This window comes from Lagopus muta, chromosome 20 (genome assembly GCF_023343835.1).
Source record: "Lagopus muta isolate bLagMut1 chromosome 20, bLagMut1 primary, whole genome shotgun sequence".
NCBI lineage: Eukaryota > Metazoa > Chordata > Aves > Galliformes > Phasianidae > Lagopus > Lagopus muta.
In genome coordinates this window covers 5,559,045-5,583,088 of record NC_064452.1, presented here as the reverse complement: position 1 = coordinate 5,583,088, position 24,044 = coordinate 5,559,045, and the positions used below count along the sequence as shown (strand labels likewise).

Here is a 24,044-nt window from a genome sequence, read left to right as displayed (position 1 = left end):
AACGTAGCTCATGGTTGTGTTTATAATAGAAAAAGTGATAGGTGGAAGAAAGGAGACTAACTCCTTTGTTGAAGCAAGTGTACAGATCACCCACCCTTGCTGAGAGCCCAGAGCACAAACAAGTCCCAGGGCGCTCTCACTTTGATTTCAGAAGGAAAAAGGGAGGAGTAGAGGAAATCACAGGCAGCTCAAAGTTATCAAAGTCTGAAGAAAAGGTGAAACAGAAAGCTCCCACACCTGCCTCGCCTACCGAAAACAAATGCACATCCAGAAGCAAGAATGCAGCTTGGCTGCTGCACAGAAACTGCTCTCACCCAAGCACCCACGCTGGGGACCTCCTTCGCAGCAGCCTGCCTTCAAGCAGTCTCTCCCTGCCTTCTCCTCCTGCTCCAAGTCCTTCCCTTTGCCCGCTGGGCAGTTCACTCACCTGGACACAGCCGCCTCTTCTCCTGGCACCGAGTACACACATCCCATGGTCAGGGCAGGGAGAAGGCAAACAAAGAGTCCCAGGGCAGCTCTCTCTGTCTGCAAGGGGAGGTGTGGGGGAAGGATCTAACTTAGCTCTGGAGAAACATGCACACAGGCCTTTCCATTCTGCTCCTTCTGGGCATTGAAGCCAAGCGTCAGCCTTTTGTTAAATAGAAGAGAGCCGGCACAAAAGGTCCCAGTCAGGGTCATAGCAGAAGTGGTGCAGTGCGCTCAGCTCCCGGTCGCGAGGCTTTGGAAGTTACACAGCAAATCCACACAGTCCTGAGACACTGCAACATCTGGCAGCAGTGGCAGAAAGGAATTAGGAGTCAAGAATGAAACCTCCCAGGATTCTCCGCAGCACACGTCCCTCTCCCATCCGCGTGGAGCTGGATGCAAAGCCCTCCCCCAGCCTTGTTACCCTGGAAACTGTTTATATCACAGTTGTTTTTATATATGTTCTTTAAAAGAAAAACAAAAAAGGCAGTGCTGTAGCTGAATGAAACGGTTCCAGACACTGTGTGAGTAATATCACGGGTAACTATGGCAGTGCCATTATGGAGGTAGCTCAAAGGAGTTCTCATCAGGATCCTATTAAATTAAATTAGAGATGGTCTCTCTAACACACACGCAGGCAGCTGAGAGCTAATCAGGCTGAGAAGTTGGAGCAATTCCTGTGACAGGAAGCCCTACAAGCACCAGAGAATGAGTCTCTCTATAGCTGCGGAATAGAGATAAGCCTATTTGTGCCCCAAACAATGTTAAAGACGAGGAGGGGGAGGAGAAGGGTGGGCTGACACCAAGCATAGCTATCAGTGTCTCACCCCGTGTCTCCCTGTGCAACTCTGGAGCAGGGACACAAGGGAGGGCAGAAATCTGTGACTGAGAAACACACAGAGATGGCCTGGGTGAGAAAAAGTAAACGAGGGCACTCCTCAGTAATGTCACCCAGTACAGTTGCCCTCGCCATGGCTGCATGGAGATCGAGGGCTGCTCTCTTTAATGACATCTGCAGAGCAGGCGGCCAGGAACACTCCAGTGGTTTTAATTAAAACTGAAAACAGTCAAAATGCAAAAAATGCTCAGATGGCAGCATCCCGGGCTGCCCTGTGGGTATTTCACAGCACAAGTAGATGAAGTCTTACATGCAGAAGCATCTACATATGCTGAATCCCTTCTCTGGGGGCTTCAGGCAGGAGAAGAGCTCTGCTCCACCATACGTAGAAGGGACCAGTGAATGCTGCAGCTCAACCCACAGACACACTGACAGGGTGAGAGCAGGACTGCTCCCAGCACAAGGGGGCAGGCAGGGCCACAAAAAGCGAGGCCAGATGAGATGACATCCAGAAGAGAGTACTTTGATTGTGGACATCAGCTTCAACAATCAGCAGCAATTCCAGCAGTGCTATTCCAGCATCTTTCTTGGAGACACAGCTGTGCTGACTTTGCTTGACAGAGGTACGCTGCTCAGCAGCAACTCCAGGAGGGCACCGAGGTCTCAGAGCTGAGTTCAGGTTGGAAACTATGTTTGAACTCTCATACTTTGGAAGGAAACCCAGCATCAGCCTTCACAGCCACATGAAATGCTTTTCAAACCTTCTGCTCTCCAGTCTTTCAGTTGAAGCTAGGAGCTAAAGGAGCACAACAAAAAACACCAGCAAGTACTGCCAGATAAAGACAGCCTGGCAAGTCAAGGTACAGCTGCAAGGAAAGTGCTGAAGAAAAGCAACATCTCTTAAGGCCAAGGATCTCCACTGCAGCTGCAAAGGGCTCTGTCTCCAGGGCCAGTTTCCCTCATGCTTGCTACACAGCCAGCCCAGGGCAATAGTGGACAGCATGATCTTCTATATTGCTGATTTGCTTGTTCAACAGCAAGGAAACTCCACCCCAGGCTCTAAGATGACAGAGGGAAGGAAATCCAAGGCTGAGCAAGGTTATTTTTCCCCACTTATTTCCCTCACATTTCCAGGCATCCCATAAAATAACACTGCAACAGCAGCAGGAAGTCACTGTCTCCGACCAGAGGATAAATGTGCCATGAGCCACAGCCTGGGCTTAAGGGTCCAAGCTCCCCTCAGCTTACCACAATGACCACAGCTTAGTTCTTATCACAACATAGCCACGCTCATTACAATCTCCAGAGGATATCCACACGCACAAATAGCTCTCAGGCACAAGAGGGAACTATTTGACTGGTTCAACAAAATCAGGTGTCCCAGACCATTCAAAGAGCTCTGCCTTGCAGCTAGAAAACTTATGATCTGGCCAGAGGGGAGACCAAACCTGTTCCTTTTCAACTACAAACTGAATTCTAACACAAACACTGAAAGACAAGCCTTGAGAACTGGAAGCAGCACAACTCAATAAGGTAAATACAGAGGTATAGAAAAGATACAAGGCCCACAATCGCTTGCTGTGCTTGACTTAGCTTACATTTACACATAGGGTACTAGAAGCATGTACCCCATGCTGAAATGCCTTGGCCTATCACCAAATGTCCTCTCCTGACCAGCCTGTGGAGAATGGCTGCCTCTTTCCACAACTGACTGCAAGTGCTACTCTGTTGCTCCAGGTGAGTACTTTCAAATGAAGGACTAAGAAGAACTTCATACCAGAGCAGCACCCTGTAAGTGCCTCATGGAGAAAAACACTTCATGAAGGCCATCTCACCACTGCAACTACGTGCAAAAATCTTGAGCCTGGTGTGAACATCCAAGCACGATCCACCTTGTCCCTCTCGCCAGCCCTGTAGCACAACCTGCAGTGTACCCAGCATTACAAACACAAAAGATTCACCTTGGTCACGAGGTTACCTTCTGTGATGGCCTACTACTGTAAAAGCATAGAGTTGGCTTTCTATCTGCAGCAAATGCATCCACGCAGAGAACAGATCCCAGGTAAGAAAGGTATTGCACAGCTCCAGCTCCTGAGATCTCTGCTGCAGAGTTTCACACCTGTACTTACTGCTCTCATCACACAAGGCCCACTGCACCAGGAAGAAATAGCAGGAACAGGATCAAAAGCCCAGAAGAAAGCTGATGGGACAGACAAGGAACTAAACACCTCCACCAGTGCAGCTCACTCCTGGTCCTAGAAGAAAGGGAGGAACAAAGACCCCTCTCGAAATCCAGTCTCCTGCTGCAGAGACCAGGTATCAAAGCCAAACACATTTCACAAGAGCTGCCAAGCAGCTCATGTCTAGGAACTACCTTCCAGCTCCCAAGGCCCTGTTTCTTCACTTCATAACTATGAAAAGATTTCCTAGATTGATTTTCTCTTTCTCCAGACTTATCTATGACTTATCTTAAAATGCAGAGAATAGCCAAAGCAATCCCTAAGCATTTTGAAGTACAGCCAAGGGCTTTTAAAGTCTTTTCTTGCCTTGCTTGGCAAGACAAGTTATTGACACAGGCCACAGCACAGCATAAGAGAACTGCAGCCTGGCTCTTCCACAGGGATTTCTGCATGGTGAGGCAAACATATCTTAAAGAAACATGAGGGGACAGAAGGGCACTTCAGGACCAAGGCTCTGCATCTGAGGACCTCAAAGGATCCCCTTCAGGGAGCTTTCAAGGATCCACTGGCAGCACAAAATCTTCCCACCCTTCTGACAGGAGGAATCCCATGCCATCACTTGGGAAAAATCACCTGTCCTCTGGCAAGGGTCAAAGCAATTTGTTGGATGGCAATGCAAGAGAACTGCTAACAGGAGGTTTTTCCCTTCTGCCTTCTCCACCAGTTCCTACAGTAGGTTGCAAGCCTTGGTGGCAACTCTATGAGGTCAGGGCACAATGAGAAATGCAGCAACTTGCCCTGAGTGAAAGGCTGGTGGTGGAAACCCCATCTAAATATTCTCATACACAGAAATCAGTCTTCCTGCTCCTAGAAGTCTGTGACTGTAAACTCCAGGGAAGACCCAGCTGGTTGCAAGTGCTCAAGGAAAACCAAACAGGGAAGGAAAAGCAAGAGTGTCTTTATGGTCAGAAAATCATAAGGAAGAATGAAAGTCACCCTCACCCCACACCACCTGAGCTGGTACTTACACTGTTTGGATTTTGGGGAGATCAGGAACTTCCTCCTTTTTCTTGCGGAAGAAGAACCAGTAAGTAAAAAGCCCAGTGATGAGTGAGATGAGAAACACATCAGTCATGCTGAAGAAAGAGTCCTGCACAGTGCTTTCAGGGGGGGAGACTGTTGATTCCACGCCAGCATCCCCCATGATGGTCAGAGATACTGGAAGGAAAGAAAAACAGATGAACATCAGCAATCACACGCAACCACAGAAAAACAGAAGAGCATTAAGGACCACTCAGAACATGATTTTCCATTATACACTTAATCCTAGGAACACATGGTAGCCCAACAGCTCCCAGAGATTTTGGGACATTCCATCACACCCTGCAAGATGTCTTCCTTCCTCGATATCTCACTACCCTGCCATGCTTGTCCCTTCCCACTGCATCTGTGCTGATCTACTGGCAGTAACTTCTGCTCATCCCCAGCCAGCAACATTGGAGCAGCCCCATGTTCCAGCCAGGGAGCCCAGGCAGGCTGCTAACAGCCCAGCAAGGCTCAGCAAGGATGCATGGCCAGCCTTCAGCAGACCTTTACCCATCACACAGCCCAGGGGTGCTTGCTGGTGGGGGAAGACACCACTCTTTCACACACACCTCCAGATCTGTCCCTCCCTCCAAGGAGACGCAATGCTCCTGATTTACTGCAGCACTCACACACCGCAAAGCAGGACTTCTGCAAGCATCCCCACACCATGCCATTACAGCAGCAGAATGGTGAGTACTTCGTATTTACTATCCCCACATAGACCCCGTCCCTTGTACCTCGTTCATCTTCATCAACTCCACTCCCTTCCCTTGTTTAACTTCTGTTTCCTTGAATTACGAGTTCACCAGTAGGAAATTGAGCAGAGTTTAAGTGATTTGGCATGGCCATACTCAAGGTCTGAGGTAGAACAAGGACATGTACCCAGCCTTCAAGTCCCTGACTGCCCAATGGCCCCTGTCCATTTCGCAGGAGCCACCCATCGCTCCCTCCCTCCTAAACTCTGCCAAACTCTGAACTCTCCTGGCTGCAATTCAGATTGAAAGACTGCCTGCCCAATGCACAAGGGCACTCTCTGTCCGGGCAAACAGATAATTAACTCAAAACCTGATTCATAAGGGCAAAGTGACTCTTCTTGCACTTAGGCACCATGCCAGCCCAGGAGACCATGGACATTTGAACCTGCACACAGAAGAGTGATTTGGAGCTGTGAGGTTGCCACCGGAGTGAGGACATGTTGAGGCCATGTCCTGTGGCAAAGCTGGAAGAGAAACAGCAAGCTGTGCCTGGGATGAGAAGTTGACTTCAGTTTAAACTCTACTCATGGTTTATTCAATTCTAAGTCCAGGTTTTCACAACAGCTCATCCTTTTCACCTGACAGCACTCATGTAACAGCTAGGGTTTGCTTCATTCTCCTATCCACATTGTTGCTTGTCGTGAGCCTACTGAAGGAGCATGCAGCTCCAGAGATCACGGAGTGCAGCACAGGGAGAAGTCACAGCCACCCAGCAGCCATCACAGGTGGGCTGCTGGGCATTTCTGCAGATCAGCGCGCTCTCAGCTCCACAGGAAGCTTCATTTAGTGAAGAGCTTGGCAAGTGACTACCACAAAAGGCACCAAAACCACTGCAGAACCCACATTTGCTGCTGGCTCTCAGAGATGACACTAAGCAGGGAGTAGGAACAAAAACATTAGCAATGCAGTGCAGACAAGCAAAGTGCTTACTCTTCTCATCAGGTCACCCTGTCCTCCCTCCCTCACAGAGAGGCTTTCCATCTCCAAATCTCAGAGCCAAGCAGGAGATGGGTGTTATTTCTGTGTAACTGTAGACTAAACTGTTAGGAAAGCCTCCACAACCAGATCTCTGCTGCCAACAACACACAGCTCCCAGCAGAGTCCTTCCTCTCATCCCGGATGGGGATTTACTGTAGGAGATGGTCTGAGAGAAGGCATTGATGTGAGGAAAAGCACTGCTAGCTTATTGCTTCCACTCCTGATGAAACCTCAGAGGAAGCTATTGGAAAAAATGAGGTTGATGGAGACCATGCTATGCTGGCTTGGGGCAGGCAGCCCTTTCCTCCTAAGCACCAAATCCAGCACTTGCAGCAGCAAAGCCCTTGGAAATTTTCTTGCAGCAAGCACAGCAGCCATGTAACTGCCCACCAACCAGCTGCACATGGAGGAAAGTTTCTAGCCAGACACCTCTAGCAAGCACAGGGTGGGAAGCATACAGACCCTGTGTATGCCTGGCCCCCAGCAACCCCACCCTCCAGCTCAGATAACTCAGCACAGATATCCACCAGTTCCCAGGGCTTTGCTTTCAACAGCTAGAAGTGCAGTGCCTTGGAAGGCATCCTCAGGAGTGAAGCTTTCAGGAATGCAGTGTGGACAGGAGGGGGAGGAAGCCAGACCATCTCCTGGCCTTCACCGTGCTGCAGCTCTCCAGCACTTCAAAGGTGAACCCTGCAGCTGCAGCAACAGCTGGGCCACCCCCTGCTCACTCACAGCCCGAGGGAACAGCATCAGTTCTAGAAGCTCAGGGCACAGGAGCTAGAGTCTGGTCTGCTCTCATCTCACCATTCGCAAGTCCCCATGGCAAAAAGGCTCTGTACTGAGCTCCGACCCTGGAAAGAAACAGCGCTGTCCTCCAGTGATGGAACCAAAGACACAAGAAACACTGATTCTGATGCTTGGTTCCATTTGGCCCTGGATATTACCATTGATTCAAGCCAGCTACAGATTTTTCTTTTTTCTCTCCCTTTCCCATCCCTATCCCTAGGAACCAGATGTAACAAAAGAAACACAAAGGATGTGGGACTAAACTTTACACTTCTTTTTCAGAAAGCCTGTCATAACTCAGAATTACTGATTTATCTCCCTTCACCTGACACAGGAAGATTATTTCTCAATTTATCTCAGACTCAACCTAGCTGGCTAGGTTGCAATTACCTTCCAGAAGGTGACAGCAATTCACCAGCTAATACACATCCTTCTCAAACCTCCAGTGAAGGGAAAACTGACTCTCACTTGGGATTTAGCTGTCCTGGAAATCCCAGTCTCTGGGAAGATCCTACTAGAATCAAATCAGTTCTCTACAAGGGAGAACAAAATTTATGATGCAGAAGTAAAAGTCCCCCTTATATCAGCTTCAAGGGTAGCTATTTTATCCTCAATGTTTATTGTACCTTCAGTCAAGATAACAATCAAGATAAGGCAGACATCCAACTCCCCACCTCCCCCTGCTTTTTAATATCAGTCATGCCTACATTTCTTGCTCCTCATCTATGCATGCAGTATCTGGTGAAAAGCAATCAGTCTCAGCCATGATGTAAGGTATCTACATAGAAAAGCCACAGCATTTTGAAAGACTACAGTCAAGCAGCACTATTTCAGCACAGCTTTTCAGCCTCTCAGTGCAGCTTCTAAACCTGGGACTGCACACAGTACAGCAGCTCGCAGTCATTCCAATCATCGGGGGCATCTCTGCACATCCCTCTGCTGTCAAAGTGATGCATCTCTTTTTCATGTTAAAGAGTTTTATTTCTAATTCTAAGTGGTCAGCAACCCAAGCAGATCTGTTATTCTCCCTCTATTGTTCACAGCTGGTGGCAGTATTAAGTGGTGCTACAGATGCACCCAAAAGCATGCTGCAGCCCTCAGCTCCAACTGGCAGGCAGAACATCAAGTTCATACAGCAGGTGGCTAGAAGGTCTCCCTTTCCCCAAAATACAAGGAAGTTTCTGAGAGTCACAGATTGCTTGTAGTACAATGTAGTGACCAATAACCCTTGGCTCTGAAGTTCGTGACTTGTGCAGGAAGCTGGCTCTTCACAAAAGTAACCTTTTATCTATATGATGTTGGTGTTTTTTCAAGCATCCCAGGACGATTTGCTTTCTTGGCCCACTGCTGCAGCCTGTGAATCCAAGCTCTGAGCTCAACCATCCTCTGACCTGTGCTGTCAGAAGCAGGATATGACAAACTAACATCAGCCCCACTGGCCTGAGATGAGAAGGAGAAGCAGACTGCTGACAAGGCACAGCCCCAGGCTGCTCTCCACCTCAGCTCCCACAGCCCCCCCCCTGCCCAAGGCCAAGATTCCACCAGCCAGCTGATTACAGCCTGTAGCACCAACAAGCCCAAAAGTTCAGCTTGACACAGAGAAAGGCTCTTCCTGATCCGTACACTCAAGCAGTGATAAGCACAAGCCCATCTCCCACATCGTTGAGTCTATTGAGGCAGCCAGCTGAACTTCTTAAAGAGCTTTTCAAACCAAACAGAGCAGCAGCAGTGCACTCTGGACACATGGAGATAAAACAAACATGGGAGCTGCAGGCAGAAGCTCTATCTCATAATATGTGCACTCTAAATCTGCAATGACTGAACCAGAGGAGTCACCAAGCAACAAATGCATGCGGTGTCACTGGGCAATAAACACCTAAGGCTCACAATGACGCTCCTGGTGCCAGGCACCATGCAGAGGCAGACCAGACAGCTTCCGGGTCCAGGACATCTCAGCTGCTGGCCAGGGGACCAAAGAACTGGTCTAAAGCCAAACCATGGCCTGCAGGAGCAAGCTGTATGCCTTGCAGCTGTACAGCCATGTGGCCAGCATGAACCAGAGCACTATGTCCTTCTCTGTTCACTGAAATACTCTCATCAAGCAAGGACGCTTACTGGACTCTTTTTCTGTTTCTTATCACTGGAAATCTCTCCAAGTCAGCAGCAAAATGAACTGCAACACACACTCAAAGATCTCCCAGTTCTTTTAGACTGTCTTTCTCCATGTCAGGCTCCCAGCAAAAGCCCTGTGCAGCTGCGCCAGGGAAGAGAACAAAGGAGTGTGCTGGTGGAAACAGCCTGGCAGAGCACTCCTCCTGCTTCCTGCAGCCACATGACGACCCTCGTGCCATTGACTCAGCACATACTTTGCATTATTAGAAAAAGCAGAAATACAGCTGTCACGATTACTAGCATTGGAAGGTCTGAATGGGGGGGGGGTGTCAGTGTCATCACGAGATAAGGAAGCCATGAGCCTCTGCACACAGTTGGATGGAGAAGAAGGAAGGAACTTGCTTACAAGCAGGAATGAAGTCCTGTGGTAGGGAAAGGGCTGTCTGTTTTCACCCACTAAAGATAACAAGATTAGCAGGTTACTGAAGTGCCAGGAAGAAATCCCAGCCTTAAGCCCACAAGAAAGGAGTGCCAGCAGCAACAGGAACAGAGCAGGTTTGTGGTGGAGATGGTTCTGCTGCCCATGACTGAGTCCAGCTGCAGAGACAACTTCCCTGTGTGCTGGCGCATAGTATTAGGCCAGGAGACCTTTGGGGCAAACTGCTTCCCTCACTGCAACAGTTTGGTCAGCTGTGTGGGGCTGATTCTCACCACTGCCTGAGAAACCAAGGCTTCCTATGCACCAAGGCTCATTATGTCTATCGCTTCCATATCGCTTCCAAACCCCATCACATCCTGCAACTTGCCATTCCCCACCATCAGTTCAAGGGTGCAAGGCATTAGCCCCCAGCTAAAGAGAGGACCTTGAGGAGAGTAAGAAAAGTACACAGATCAAAGCTTTTGTGCGTGTGTGTGTGTGAAACAGAACAAATTACTTTCGCTGTGCAAGGTCGCTTCCAACCAGGCCTTGACATACCAGCTCAGACATCAGAATTTCTATTTTCAGAATGGGACAGATGCAGAATGTGCATCAGTCAAACTGGAGCTTGAAACACTGCATATTTGAGCTTTCACTGTTACACTGGGATTTTTCTGGCCAATAGCTCTTATTCAAGGACAGTGGAGCAGCTGTAAAAGCATGGAGAACAACAGGAGAGGGTTTACTGAGGCAGAAAGCAACTCTACCCTAGGGGTATGCCAAGGTGTGGCTATGCAATGAGTCCAGGACACTGAACCAGAGGATTTAAGGCATTATCCAACACAAGAATGAAATCAAACTTGTTTTAACAACACAACCTAGTATTACTGAGTTTGCACACTTCCATTCATCCATTCATTAAAGGCTGTCTCTCAGCCTTTAAACACCAGACATTTCACTGGCTCAAACACTCAAACATCCACTTTTGCACAGATTAACATGAGCCAGCAGAGAAAAACAAGCATCCAGGATTGCAGGACAAACAGAACCTGAGAAGTGTGTGCAAACTGAACCCCTCTGCTAATTAGTGCTGCTCCCCAGCTTTCCTTCCTACAGAGGGACAAATTCAGAGCACCATGCCACGCATGCGTACTATGAAAGGAGAACAAAGGTCTCAATGCCACCAACATTTAGAAATTGGGGAAAGACCACAGGAGCTGCAGATCACCCTTCTGCCAATTGCCATAGGCTCTTCTCACTCAGAACAGCTGCTCAGAGGGTTGTGCTGCAAAATCTCAGGAGTGAGCCTTTCACACACCTATCTTGCACGGTTCAGGTCCTGACTGCTGAAGATATTTTCATGCTCAGGAGGTTGCTAATAAACACCATATTCCCTTCTGCAGCTGCTGTACCCAAAGCTGCTAAAGCTGCAGTGAAAACTCCTCCTCAGAACTGGCCACTTGCTGACCCTGTGCCTGCATTCGATAAGGGCATCTGTGATTTTACCCGCAGGCACTTACAGGGAGCAGAGCATCACAGGGCTGGTAGCTGCAGACTTTCATCTCTTCCACCAAGAAGAGTTTAGATGGCAAAAGTCTCTAACACTTTTCTCATTCAAAAGTCTTCCTTTGAAGCTAGCAGCTGGAAGAGAGTCAGAGATCCAGCACAAGCTTAAGAGCTGTGAACAACCTCTGTTTGGAACAGTACATTTTGGGGGAAGTTATTTATTTACTTAAAGAAAACCCTGTGGTATTTGTACAGAACCAGAATACTTTGTACTTGTAAGGTAGCTTTCCCCAGAGGATGTGGAAGCATTTCAAATATTTTGCACCTGCATTCTGTATTGATGTAAGGGCAGGAGGTGTTACCACACGATCCTTGCATGTGGCCACGTTGCTGTCAACCAAACTCTCTGTGAAAGCTGTCCCCCAGGCCCCAGAAGCAGACTGTACATCTGGCTGATCCAGGAGGGTGCACAGTCCCCCAGTGAACATCCTTGTCTCTGTGGGTGAGGCACTCCAAGCTGAACACCTGAGAAACACAGGCAACTCCTGAGCTCTGTTCCCTGCAGACACACACAACTGCATGCAGGCAGGCAGTGCCAGCAGACCCCAGAACATCAGCTCTGTAACCCAAAGCTGACATCCTCATGCCAGAAAGGGACATCAGACCACAGAACAGCAGACAAGACAGGCAGGGAAAGTAAGTAGGGTCACAGGCTGAATGGTTGAACTCAAGTTATAAAACTCACAACATTCCAACTCCACGCTCCCATTCTAGTATGGTCAACATAAACAGAAGATACTTGACACGCAGTTTTTCTTTCCCTTTGTAAGAATAGCTGCTCCTCTTACCTCAAGTATGTATGCACACAGCCCTGTTACACAACCACAGCTTGCACAATCCTTGCAGGCATTTTATCAGCTTGCTCCTCCAAGGCTTCAAGTTAGTTAGAATCAAGAGATGCTAGCAATGACCTGCGAAAGCAAGTCAGTAGATACATTCCACAAATAACTGTGCAGCAACATCCAGTGTACTTGCCAGTGCCACAAAGATTGATCTAAAAACACCCCAAGCAGGTAACTAAGCCTCCACAGAAGATCTGCACATGTATTGACAGAGCCAGATTTTCCAAGGAGAAAAATCCAACCCGAGCTTGAACTCTGAACCTACTCAACTCCTAGTTCAGGAAGAATGGAAAGGAAAATTAATCAGTAATTCTACTTTACTCTTTGCAAAGCCATAACTAGAGGCACAGAAGTGGCCAATAGCAAGCAGGAATGCTACAATAGTCTGCCACAGTATATCACATTCAGCTACCCTTTGGACTTGTGGCCTTAAAAAAGCCAGAGATAGGAGCACTCCTCTTCCACTCTTTGTGGACTCTGTAAATGACAAGTAGCACATAATTGACTTGAACTGCAGAAAGAGATAACAAACAGCTTGTAATTGGAGAGAAGCAGCAAGAGATTATGAGCAGCCTGCAATTATTTGTCCTGTTATATGAAATTTCAAACTCCACAAAAAACACTCTTGGCAGGCGTGCACCAGCCTCTATGGTGCTCATGACTCACTCAACAATAGCATGTATACAGACACTTGGATCAAATGATCACACTGGGAAAGCAACTTATGTAAGTTCTAAGAATTGCAGTTTTAAAGGTAGGAGAGCTCATGTCAGGCAACAGAACAAAGTTCAGTGTTAGCAGAGGTAACTGCCAAATCGTTTTTTTATGTGAGAGAAAAGAGATGGGGAGGAGATGGTCAGAGCACAGATCTGAGCAGGGAAATCTTGCCCAGTCCTTCAGGACAGAGCAAACATTATCTTTGCTGTGTCTCAACAGCTAAACATGAGAGTAAAGATCAAAGGGGATTTCAGTCCACGTGTGGCTCCACATGTTGCTTTTATTGCAGGTGAACTGCGTAAAGAAATCATCACTCCCCAGCTCCCAGCCTGTCAGCTCCTGCTGCCAGCCATGGTTCCAAACCCCAGTGTGTCCACAAATACTCCACCTGTGACACTCAAAAGGAACGGATTACCTTGCACCTGCTGTTCTGCAAGCAAATACTGATGGGACCCACGAGCTCCAACACGAAGGGCAGCAAGCAGTAGGGAACACTTCCCTCAAGATGAGGAGTGTGGCCACACAATCCTGTCCAGCTGCCTGTAAGAAAGAAAAATAAAGGTTGTAGAAACCACCTCCTTGCTCAACTCAGACTAGGCACCACCCCAGCAATTATTGATTGAAAAGGAGGCAACTGCAAAGTGATGACATAACAAGAGATTTTCCTGTCAGTTAGGGCAGGACTCTAATTAACAGTGTTAAGCCAGATGTGTGGCACAAGCTCCTCCTTTCTGCCCACTCTTCTCCTTACTCTTTTCAATGTAAAAGCCTTGGAGAGTAAGTGAAAGTGTTCAGTTGCCACCATTTTTCCTGCAGTGATGGTTTCCTCCATGTCTTCCCCACCATCACGGGAAATTGTTTTGCAAACACCTCTTTCTGCACTTTCCCATCCATGTGCAACACACAGGACTCTTTCAGCACAGCCCCAAACCTGGGGGCTCTACGCTGTGCACACCTGGATTCAGAGCAATCAACCCAACAGAACATGCATTGAGACAGCACTAGGTTCTCCAGGAGCAGCCCAACTCACCAGCCCTTGCCCAGCAAACACCAGTTTCCTCACTTGCAGCAGACTCACCCACAACTGTGCTTTGTGTGTGCACAGCTCAACAAAGTTGATGAGTAGATGAAAGATCTACAGGAAAAGTAAATGACAGCACCCTCCTTTTTAATTAGCAAATGATGCACGCGCTGCTCCTCACTGTAGGCCACACAAAGCCTAAAGCACTGCAAAGGGGAGATGCCTTCATCGATATGAGCACCGTTTTACTTTCCCAATTTAGAAGCAGAGACCTGATCCACCTTTGTGCTCTTCTGATTTCTCAACAGGATGCTAGTGCTTCTTAGAAACAGCTGTAAAAGCCAAAACCCGTTTCAGTTTCCCAGATTCATTCAGACTAAGCAGAACTAAGTAACCCTTCTTCATGCATTCCACCAAGCGTTATCATTTGCCTTTATTCCCTGAAGGTTAACCCACACCAAACCCAGGGACCAAAGCACACTCCAACAAGCAAGGAGACCTGCTAAGAACCACCTCCAGTTTGATGGCTGATGCCCAACGAACACCAGAACCAGGCACCTTCACCCCCTCCTGCTTTAACAACCCCAGACACGAGACTTCCCATTATTTCCTTCTGTCAGCACGTTCCCTAGGGGTAACTTCACCCCCAGCACAGTTCAGCAGCCTGGCACCGGTTGGATTGTTACGGCCCACGCAGCCCTGCTGTGTTCTGGGTGTCCCCATCGGACCGGGCTGGGCGCAGCTCTCTGGGCTGCCTCACCGCCATCTGAGTAAAGAACGCCCCTCAGCGCTCAACCCTAACCTCCCTCGTTTAGTTTACAGCCATCCCATATGGCCCTACGGCAGACACAGACAGAAAAGCAGCAGCGCTCTCGGCGGGACCCAGGATCACAACGCAGCCCCCCATCGCAGGGCCTCACTTCCCCCGGCCCCCCCGGCCCCATGGCCCCGTTCACCTCAGCCATCCCGTAACCGGGCCCCGCTCACCTCCGACCCTCCGACTCCCCCGCCCCCAAACAGCCCCCTTCTCTCTCCTCAATCTCAGCACGCCGCCCGCCCCGCCGGGCCCTCACCCGCCCCGTTCCCGTGCCGTCTGACGCTGGCGGTGCCCGCAGCCCGGCGCGGCCGGCACGTAGGGCGGCGCGCACCACTGTGCTCACAGAGCGGGGAGAGCCGTGAGCCGCCCCCGCCTCCCGCCAATGGGCTGCGAGCGGGCCGCGCGGACACCCCTCAGCGCCTCCCCCCGCGGTTGGTACGGTCCAAGCGCGCCTCTTGCTGGGGAAGCCTTAAAGGGACAGAGCAGCGGGGAGGGTGCGCAGCTCAAAGGTCACGGGGTGGTCCGAGGTCGGGGGAAGGATGACGGTGGGCGCGGCAGCCACGCCACGCTGCTCAGCGACAGAGGTACAGACATACAGACAGATGGACATGTAGGTATACGGCCATATAGCCACGGATATAGGGACGCTGACACACGGTTATAGAGAGACAGACATACATAGGGATGGGGATACAGAGATGCATACAGGCACAGATACATGGACGCACGGGCAGATATATAGACATACAGAGATACGCAGACATACACAGGCACATAAGCAGGCGTACAGGCAGACACACAGATGCATAGACAAGCAGATATGGGTGCACAGATTTAATGTGCAATTTAACCTCAAACCATGCTTTTAGCCCTTTGCTAAAGCCCATGCTGCTGGCAGCAGCATTGCACAAGAAACGTCCCTGGCAGGAGAGATTTCACAACCTGACCCCCAAGACCTGGCTGTAGCACCACTGCAGCTCTGCTCTTTTTGTAAAGCTGCACCACAGCCACAAACACTGCTGGACTGAAGGCCCCAATGCAAGGATGCATGAGAGGCACAGAGGAGTCCTGGGGGGGGGACTTTGCTTCTGCAATGCACAAAGAACCCTCACTGGAGCATGACAACAGCGGTCACGGTGGTGCCTTTCACACCCCATAGCACCCATGAACCAGCCAAAGGTTAGGGCATGACGTTCAGCCTCTCTCCTCTGCAAAGCCCAGTTGGCACTGCCCACCTCCTCCTGGCTGCAAGAGGTGTGGGCAGCACAGTGCAGGCACATCGAGTCCATGGTCCCGCTGCTATCACCACGTTGACACTCACACCAGAGTCAATAACACCCACGGAGAAGGCACAAAGTCCATGTGGGTGAGCAGGGGGCACCCGAGGGGTCAGCAGAGGTGCAGGGAGAGGCACTGACCTGACAAGCCTGTTTCCAGCTGAGCAGAGAGCACACGTGGGCACAGCTAGCGTGGTCACCCAGGCCTGGATAACTGCGCACGTTGGCTTTGCCAGAGAGAAATAAGCAAACTGGGAAGCACAGAAATAAGAGGAATATTGACCCATTAGCATGGTGACAGTGATATCACCAGCTTAGCTGGCTTGTGCCCTTTCAGCCCAGAGTCACTTTGTGCCCTGCTTCCAGGAGAGAATCAATCCTGATCTTTGAAGAAGTGCCAGCTGTACTGGGAATGCACTGGAGGTACAGAAGAACAAACCTTTGGAGACAGTATGTTCTCTAGGACAGCCTGGAGTTGTATTGATTTTTTTTGTCACTATTTTTTCCCCCCTTTCTTTTTTAAGAATAACTTCAATTCTTTATCTCCCCTCCAAGGAAGGGAGCTGGTACTGCAATTTGTGATCCATAGCATTGCTGTGAGCTCAGACACATGCCGAGGCCGGATGAACAGATGATTTCTGCCTCCCTCTCCCGAGTTTCAATTCCTTCTTTCAGCCTTCAGCCACAATTACACATCCCATCCTGTCCCTCTCTCTCCATTCCCCTTTGAACCCACTGCCAGCCCTAAGGAACTGGGACTGGGTTGAACTCCACTGCTGGAAAAGCAGCAGGTCCTCCTCTGATTTATACAACAATGTTTAACTGTCACAACTGCCCTCAGGAAAGGCAGGGAACAGACTGTTAGAAATCATCCGTGTCGTTCAAAATGTCTGTCTGAAGGCCACTGAACATTTCAAGTGCCATGTGGGCACAGGGCAGTTGCACAGTTGGACTCAGAGCAGCCCCAGGGTCACAGAGGTAGTTGCAGTGATCAGAGACCAAGTGACATGCCAAGATCTTCAGGAAGCTGACAGCAGAGCTGGAGCAAGAAGGAAAAAAACCTCAAATTGTGGTTTTGCCCCCATTCTTCTAGGATGTCCCTCCCACAGAGCTGCAGTGGGCACCTGAACCCAGCACAGAGGGGTTAAGGGCTGATCCCTGCTGCCTCCTGCATGGGCAGGAGCCCACCTTCATTCCTGTAAGGAGACCCTCTGCCTTCTCCCCTCACCTATCAGTCAGGGCTGTTCTTGCTGCTTGCAGTGACAAAGCAGTGACTCTCGGAAGCCAACATTTACTTCTTACCACTTAATGCATGCCATGAAACTACTCACTGGAAACCATGCCATCCTTTTGATGGTTCTGCAACTGGTAAGAGTTGAAACAGATCAACTGTTAAAAGTCAGCAAATAAAAATAACCAGCTTCCACACCAGCAAGCATTTTCCAATGTGCAGTGCTACTCTTCTCCAACGTGTGTCCTCTGCCACCAGCCTATCATGCAGACTGCACCCAGCTGTCCCCATGGGACTGAGACCACCATCCAGAGGCTCTCCCCACTTGACAGCAAACCAGGACATGTGGCAGTTTGTCTTCTAGATTGTATTTCAAGCTTTCAGTTTGATCATACACAACATTTACCATTGCAAACAGCCCTCATCACTCTAGTGTATTTTCTGCACAGTGATAAAATTCACAAGATCTCATCTTATGTAGATCTCACGAGGAGGAAAATCAAGGCACCAGAGTGGAACATCAACATTTCAATGATTATCTCTAGCAGTCCTTTCCTGGTATTGAAAACATCCTTTTAACTTCCAAACAAGATCCTCATCCTGTTTGTGCTGCACACAAAACTTAACAATGAAATTCTTGTTAGCAGCTCAGGAAAAATGAGACTGTGAAACCAAGTCCATTTGTCAACCCAGGGAGGGGTGAAACAATCAGGAGTGGGATGGAGCTGGCCACCAACTCCAGGCATCCCACCACAAGCCTGTTCCCAAATTATTGCATCTTCCTTCTGAAAGCCTCTGCCCCACCTCTGTCTTTGCAAGCAGCTTCTTACTGTCAGGAATCTGAGGTTCAAGCCCTCTCCCTTCACCTTGGCCTTCCCCCAAAGCAAGTCCCTGGGAAGCCACACATACCTGTGGCAGTTTTCCCAGAAGAGCTGCTGGAGAAGTGGCTGTACAGCAACACATGGCTTCTTCAGACACTGAAGAGGGGGAAAAGGTGAAAGAGAGGCATGCACATGCTTTGGCTCATGTATCAGCAATGCTGTTTCCAACCCTGGTTCCCTGATACACAGGAAGAGCCCTGTGCTATTGCAGGGGACAGGCTAGGCATGTTCAAAACATTTCCAAGGGCAGAAATGTCTCTCTGTGTTACATATAACTTTTTTTTTGGGGGGGGGGGAGGGGAGGAAGGGAAGAAAACTTTAAGTAATGAATCAACTGCAGTAGCTGAGATCCTGCTTGATTCACAATCACAGAAGCAGGAGATTCCTCCTAGACATGGCACAGTAAAGCCACCACAAAGTGGGAAATAAAGCTCTGGCTCTCCAAGTGCTACCACCTAAAATAAACACTTGTGCTACTACCACAGCCACCAAAAGGTACGCTCTGCTCTGAATCCCATGCTGAAAACTCCTCTTTCCCATATACCTTTCTACCACCTCTAAAGAAAACCCACAGTGATTGTGCTAATATTGGTGGGTGACACAGCAAAAGATAAAATGTGAACATCCCCAATGGGAAAGCTACGTTCCAGGTAATTCTTATAACCCAGTTTTAAAGTCAGCTTCAGTCACCTTCTCAGCTTCTTGGATTTATGCATATTTGCTGCACAAATGGCCACAATCCCTTACTAAAGACTCTTCCACTGCTTCTTATGCATTCAAGGCTGCCTTGCTGACAAGTGCAGGGGTGACCTGTCTGTATATGACCCTGTTCATTGCAGGGGAATTGGACTGCATGATCTTTAAGGATCCCTTCCAACTCAAATGATTATTAGTGGTATGAAGGCTGAGCTAGTGCGGAGCTATCAGAAATAACAGTGTGCTGTTGAGTGCACAGACTGCACTTCAGTATTTAAGAGCTGTTTTTTTGAGGGTTTTGGGGGACAGAAAAAGGTGCTCTTTATTCTGTTCTCCTCGTCCCAGCCCTGCCTTAATGCGTACCCTCAGTGGAGAAATCACTACTGAAAGACTTCTTCACTCAGATGCTAACTTATAAACTAAGGCTTCCATGCTTCCACCTTCTTCTGTGCCCTAACTACATCACACATGTAAACAAGATAGGAAGCTAAGAGCCTTGACATAGATGGGATGTATCCTTATCTCTGCAGCATGGCTCAATCCCAGATTAGTCCAGTGTTTTCACTATTAGCTTCCATCTTACCTTGATTTGGAGGACAGAGGCTCTGAAACTGTAGGTATTGTGTGGAGAAAGAAGGCTGCTAAACACTACAATGAGAAAAGTATTCAGTAGAATTAGAAATGTGGAGAGGCAATCCAGTCTCCTTCCCTCCACAATGCTAAAAGAAGTATCAAAATTAAAAGGAAATAGAATTAAAGTAATCCATTTAGGTAGTCACCTCAGAGACAGCAACAGTGCCAGCAATTGCTGCTCCGTGAACATCACATCGTCTTCCCTGCTGCTGCAAGTCCTGCTGCTTTCTGGAGGATCAGTACACCTGAACTTTTGAAAATTCAGCTGGAACAGGAGCTGCTGAGACTGCTGGATCCCCTGATGCTTGCTGAACCCCAGCCAGGAGGTCCAGGCCAACAGGTGACTGTGGACCAGTCAGACACACGCGCTGTGGCACAGAGAACTTGCTTGTCTGGCAGCACTGTCCAGGTGAGGATCCAGTGTGGGACTGAATGTAGCCCTCTGCAGAGGCACCTCTGGCTTGGTAGGGGGAAGAAACAAGGCTGCATCTTGCATAGCTGTGCTGAGGTCCCACGTGTCCCAAAGCATGGCCAAATCCTGGCGTGCAGCTGTCCTGAAAGCCCTGGCTCTGAACACCGGGGTGCTGCATCTGGGAGGCTGGAAGAGCCGAAGGTGAAGAGCAGTAGTAGCTTTGAGTGGGATATGTGCCAGGCAGCGGGGTAATCCTGGACAGAAGAAAACAGAAGGCTATACTGTGTTCAAAACTGTCACTGCCTAATTAGTGCTGGAAGTGCCCTGGGGGTTGATTTCCTCCTGACCAGTGCTCAGAAAGGTCACAGCAATTCATCAGAGATTCTCTATTACAAGTAGCATTTGAGTAAAAATAGGTTTACTAATTACCCAGGACAGATATGCTTACACCAGACCCACTCTAATTCTACACCCACGGAACGAGGAGGGTTTTAGTCTGGAGTCTCTTCATGCGAGAAACATGCCAGCCAAACCACAAAATGCTTTTACAATTTCCATAGACATCCTCTCTGCCTTCCACTGAACCTAAGTTATTGATCAGGAGAAGTCACAGCTGCCAAGTGTTGGTTATCAAGAAGGCCTTCAGTAGAAGTAGCAGCTCAGGGTAGAGAGCAAAAGAGAAGGAGGAGAGTTGCAAATGAAATGAATCATTCAGAAGCAAGGTCCATAAACAGCCCTTGCCAGCAGAAGGCATGACTCATCCCACCAAAACACACCAAGTGAAAACCTCACCCAGAAGCCAAAGTCTTGGGAACTTCCAGAGCACTGCTCAGCCCATGTACATCACTAAATGAGTGCAGAGAATCAAGGCAATATTCACAAAGATCACGTGAGTACCAGGAAAAATGAGAAACTGGCTCATGCTGGGGTTTGGGGACTTGAGTTTATTTCCCCTGTACCTCATTTGTGGCCATAAGCCTGATGGAAAAGAGCAAACCTCCCAGAAATGCCTCCTGTCTGATGGGAAGTTGGTGTCTGAAGTCTTATTAATTAAAAAAGCAAAAACAAACAAAAAAAAAAAAAGAAGAAAACCAAGCCTATACACATATAGAGCTCATATTTAGGTATAAGAATCAAAATAGTAATTAATTAAGCCCCAGAAACAAGTACAGAACTTGCGCTTCAGACACAAAGACATACAAATTTAGCTGCAGAAATGGAAACATCCTAGAAACACCTTCCCACACCCTGCTTGATAATCAAACGTTTATGCAAATACCTTTGAGCCAGAGCAGTCCGTGTCATCTCACCTAAAGAAAGCAAGTTAAGGCAGAGCTGTGCACAACAGCAGAAGCTTTAGGCTGAGGTAGACACAGGCTCAGCATATGGTGAGAAATTCCCTCCTCCCTAAAGCAGTACTAAAACAGGGAGAGTCACCGTGTTCCCAGATTTGCCTGGCTTCCCCTGCAAGCACTCCTGCAGAGTTTGGTTGCATCTGGGCACATTCTTCCTACCAGCAAGGTTTTGTTTCATGGTTTCCCCTCAGGTGAGGGGAAATGTAAACACCTGGAAATGCTTCCAGTTCAAAGAATGCTTTACAATAAGCTGATGGCTTCAACAAAACGTGCAACTTAACCTGTAGCAGAAAACCATCGCTGTCTCTGTGAAACTGAAATGACATCTCAGGGTAGGGAAAAATTTGACCTCAACTTCTGAGTTTTTTTAGAATTTGCATGAGTTCTCATTGCTTGTGGCATAATCATTCCTGAATGTCAGCTCCAGTGCTATGGTTCCTTTTCATTAAATCAACTTTGCCCCAATACAGAAAACATGCATTGAAAGGTCTCCTGTGTGATATCTTCAATTTATAATGTGCTGCTCCTACACAGGTTTGGATATGACAAACATCCCAACGTTCCTGGGAGGTGAAGCCGTGCAAAGACTGACAAAGATCACATCCCAGAGAGCAATTTAGCCAGACACAAGCACCAGAATTCCTGTTACTTTCATGTCAGTGGAGCTGCAATACATTTAACATGTGTACACAGCAGCCTTGCAGCAAATGAGTTTCACCTCAACTTAGTTTCCAGTGAAAGAGCAAACTGAGTTCATGTGTGATGATGTATCACAGCAATACCACAGCAACACCGATGTCCCACATTCCTGTTCTTAACATCCCATATGGGAACATGACCAGCACAATAAAGATTTTAAAGGTGATTTAATGCCTCCTCATGCCTCACAAATCTCCCACAAGATATTTCATAAGAGCTCCAATACTTACTTGCTGCTCTCAGTGGCTCTTCTCTCAGCTGAGGACCCTGGGATGTATTTTAGCCCTGGTATTCTCTTTAGCACACTGAAAGGGAACCTCTGATCCAGCTTAGAGGCCACCGACTCCGGAAGATCCAAGCAGAAACAGTAACCAAGACCATCTGAAGTCAGCAGCACGTTAAGGAGGATCACTGACAAAATGCTCTCATTTCTTGCACTGCAACACACCATCCCTTCCACACCACAAATTAGTTTCCCTGGAGAATTCTTCCGGTTCTAGCTAGTGTCGCCCTTTCAGACCATCATCCTTCACATCTCCATCTTCTCTGCATACCTTAAAGCCACAGCAGAAGCATGGGATGAGAAAGAAATGCAGAACTGGGTGTGATGAGAAAAAGAGCCCAGAAAATATCATAAAGTCGATGCATCTTGATCACAAGAACTGCACCACCCTCTCTCCTCATGAAGCAACAATCTTACACTGATTTAGGGCTACATGTTCAGAAAGGATACAGGCTTTCCCAACTAGGAGCCCACACAGGTTGCTCAGGAGAGAAGAGTGGGGGATAAACCACACCACAAAGAGCAGAAACCACGGCACCAGCAACACTGGAACTCTAAATCCAAAGAAGAGAGCCCGCTTCATTCGCGAGCGGGTGGTGGATACACTCAATGTAGCAAAAGCTAAAGGCATGAATCCTTTGGCATCTTCCACTTCTGACACCCTTGAGACAACACTTTCAAGTAAGAGGTACAGGAGGCCGGTCAGGATGGCAAACACAATGGTGAGGAAGCAGTGCTTCACAGTGCCAACGTTCCTCTCAAAGCTGCCAGCAAAATACCAGATGACAATGGCACCACAGGTCAAGGATATCAGGTCTTCATAGACAAAGATGTAGGTAACCAGCCTGTGAACTGAGCATGCCAGTGTGTCAGAAAGGCAGAGACAGCAATGAATTTGTCCTAACCCGCTACAATTACAAGTTTAAGCAGAGGGAGACAGCCTACAAGATTAATCAACCTTTTTTTTAATCTATCCTGTTGCAGAAGAGAGGGAACTTGAGGCCTTTAAAACTACGAGTAAGGAATCAAAGACGGCTAAAACAAGAGCTATCTTGGGTACTGTAGGCAGATGGACTGACTTGCTGCTTGCTGGGATGGTGCCTGGAAAACAGCAATAGCTTCTATAGTAAATATCAGCCTCGTTAGAAGGCAGAAGGCATAAAAATGACTGCTACAGTTTAACTGACTTTGCTCTCTTGCTTTAGCTACTACAGTAAAAATAAAAAAAATACTTCTTAAACAGCCAGCAGACAGATTTCTCTCATAAGTAAAAACATTTGGAGATTATCAGCTGGTAGCAACACCCTGAGGCCCTCTGGTTAGCAGTTCTGGGCATGCCAAGAAGCTCCCAAAGCCCTCCTTCCAACTACAGAATAAATACAGGAGAGAGCATCATTTAGCACAACCTGACAGCCCCAGGCAGGCAGTGATTTCACCATCAATTCAGCACACCACACTGCTTGAACACTGCAGCAAGCTGAGGAATTAATGATCAGCTCCTTCAGGAAATAGCACAGGGTGAGAAGAGAGCAACCAGCCAAGCTCTTAGCAGCGTGCCCCCACTATGCACTACGCCCACAGACAGAGGGAAGCACAGGGAACTGGGAGAGGAGCGCTGCGGGGCTGTGAGGGCCCGGCGGCACGGCACGGCAAAAGGCACCGCGGAGGAAGGGCACACGGGCTGGGCGCAGGCACCGCTCACCTTCCCCGGCTCGCAGGGCGGCGGGCCGCAAGGCACCGGGGTGGGCGGCAAGGGAACCCCGCAGCAGGCTGGGCCCGGAGGCGCCAAGCGACAGCAGCAACGTGAGAACACCACCAGCCAGAGGGCGGCCGCACCCCGCCGCCATGCTGCCGCGTGCCGCCCTACTTCCGGTCGCCGCCGGAAGGCCTTCTCCGTTGCCATGGCGACGCGAGCCGCTGCGGTACCCCGTTACCATGGCGACTGTCTTTTTTTTATATTATTTTTCATACATTTTTTTTTTTTTCTTTCTTTTTT

The 24,044-nt window shown here is 48.6% G+C and overlaps 2 protein-coding genes across 5 annotated transcripts in view; both read right to left on the bottom strand.

Moving 5' to 3' along the window:
• LOC125702842 (NADPH--cytochrome P450 reductase) overlaps positions 1–13,275 on the bottom strand; it is a 24,140-nt gene extending 10,865 nt beyond the window's left edge. Inside the window, exons 1-2 of one of the 3 annotated variants that reach the window (XM_048966619.1) lie at positions 13,159–13,275; positions 4,512–4,701 (exon numbers count right to left, since the gene is read on the bottom strand). In XM_048966619.1, the coding sequence (XP_048822576.1) occupies positions 4,512–4,687 (176 nt within the window). In that variant the 5' untranslated portion in view covers positions 4,688–4,701; positions 13,159–13,275. Of the gene's footprint in view, positions 1–427; positions 4,481–4,511; positions 4,702–5,306; positions 8,580–13,158 lie in introns of those variants that run through there. The other 2 variants (XM_048966620.1, XM_048966621.1) reach the window with 2 other exon arrangements.
• Positions 13,171–24,015, bottom strand: RHBDD2 (rhomboid domain containing 2). Of its 2 annotated transcripts, XM_048966623.1 has the most exons (6): positions 23,751–24,015; positions 22,499–22,900; positions 21,996–22,146; positions 19,446–19,965; positions 17,999–18,066; positions 16,116–17,223 (listed from the first exon to the last, which is right to left on the bottom strand). In XM_048966623.1, the coding sequence occupies exons 1-4, from the start codon at positions 23,983–23,985 to the stop codon at positions 19,536–19,538; spliced, it is 1,218 nt and encodes a 405-aa protein (XP_048822580.1). In that variant the 5' UTR covers positions 23,986–24,015; the 3' UTR covers positions 16,116–17,223; positions 17,999–18,066; positions 19,446–19,535. The 2 variants fall into 2 exon arrangements, with proteins under 2 accessions (XP_048822579.1, XP_048822580.1); XM_048966622.1 differs by lacking the exons at positions 16,116–17,223; positions 17,999–18,066 and adding an exon at positions 13,171–13,283.
• Between the last annotated feature and the right edge of the window lie 29 nt (positions 24,016–24,044).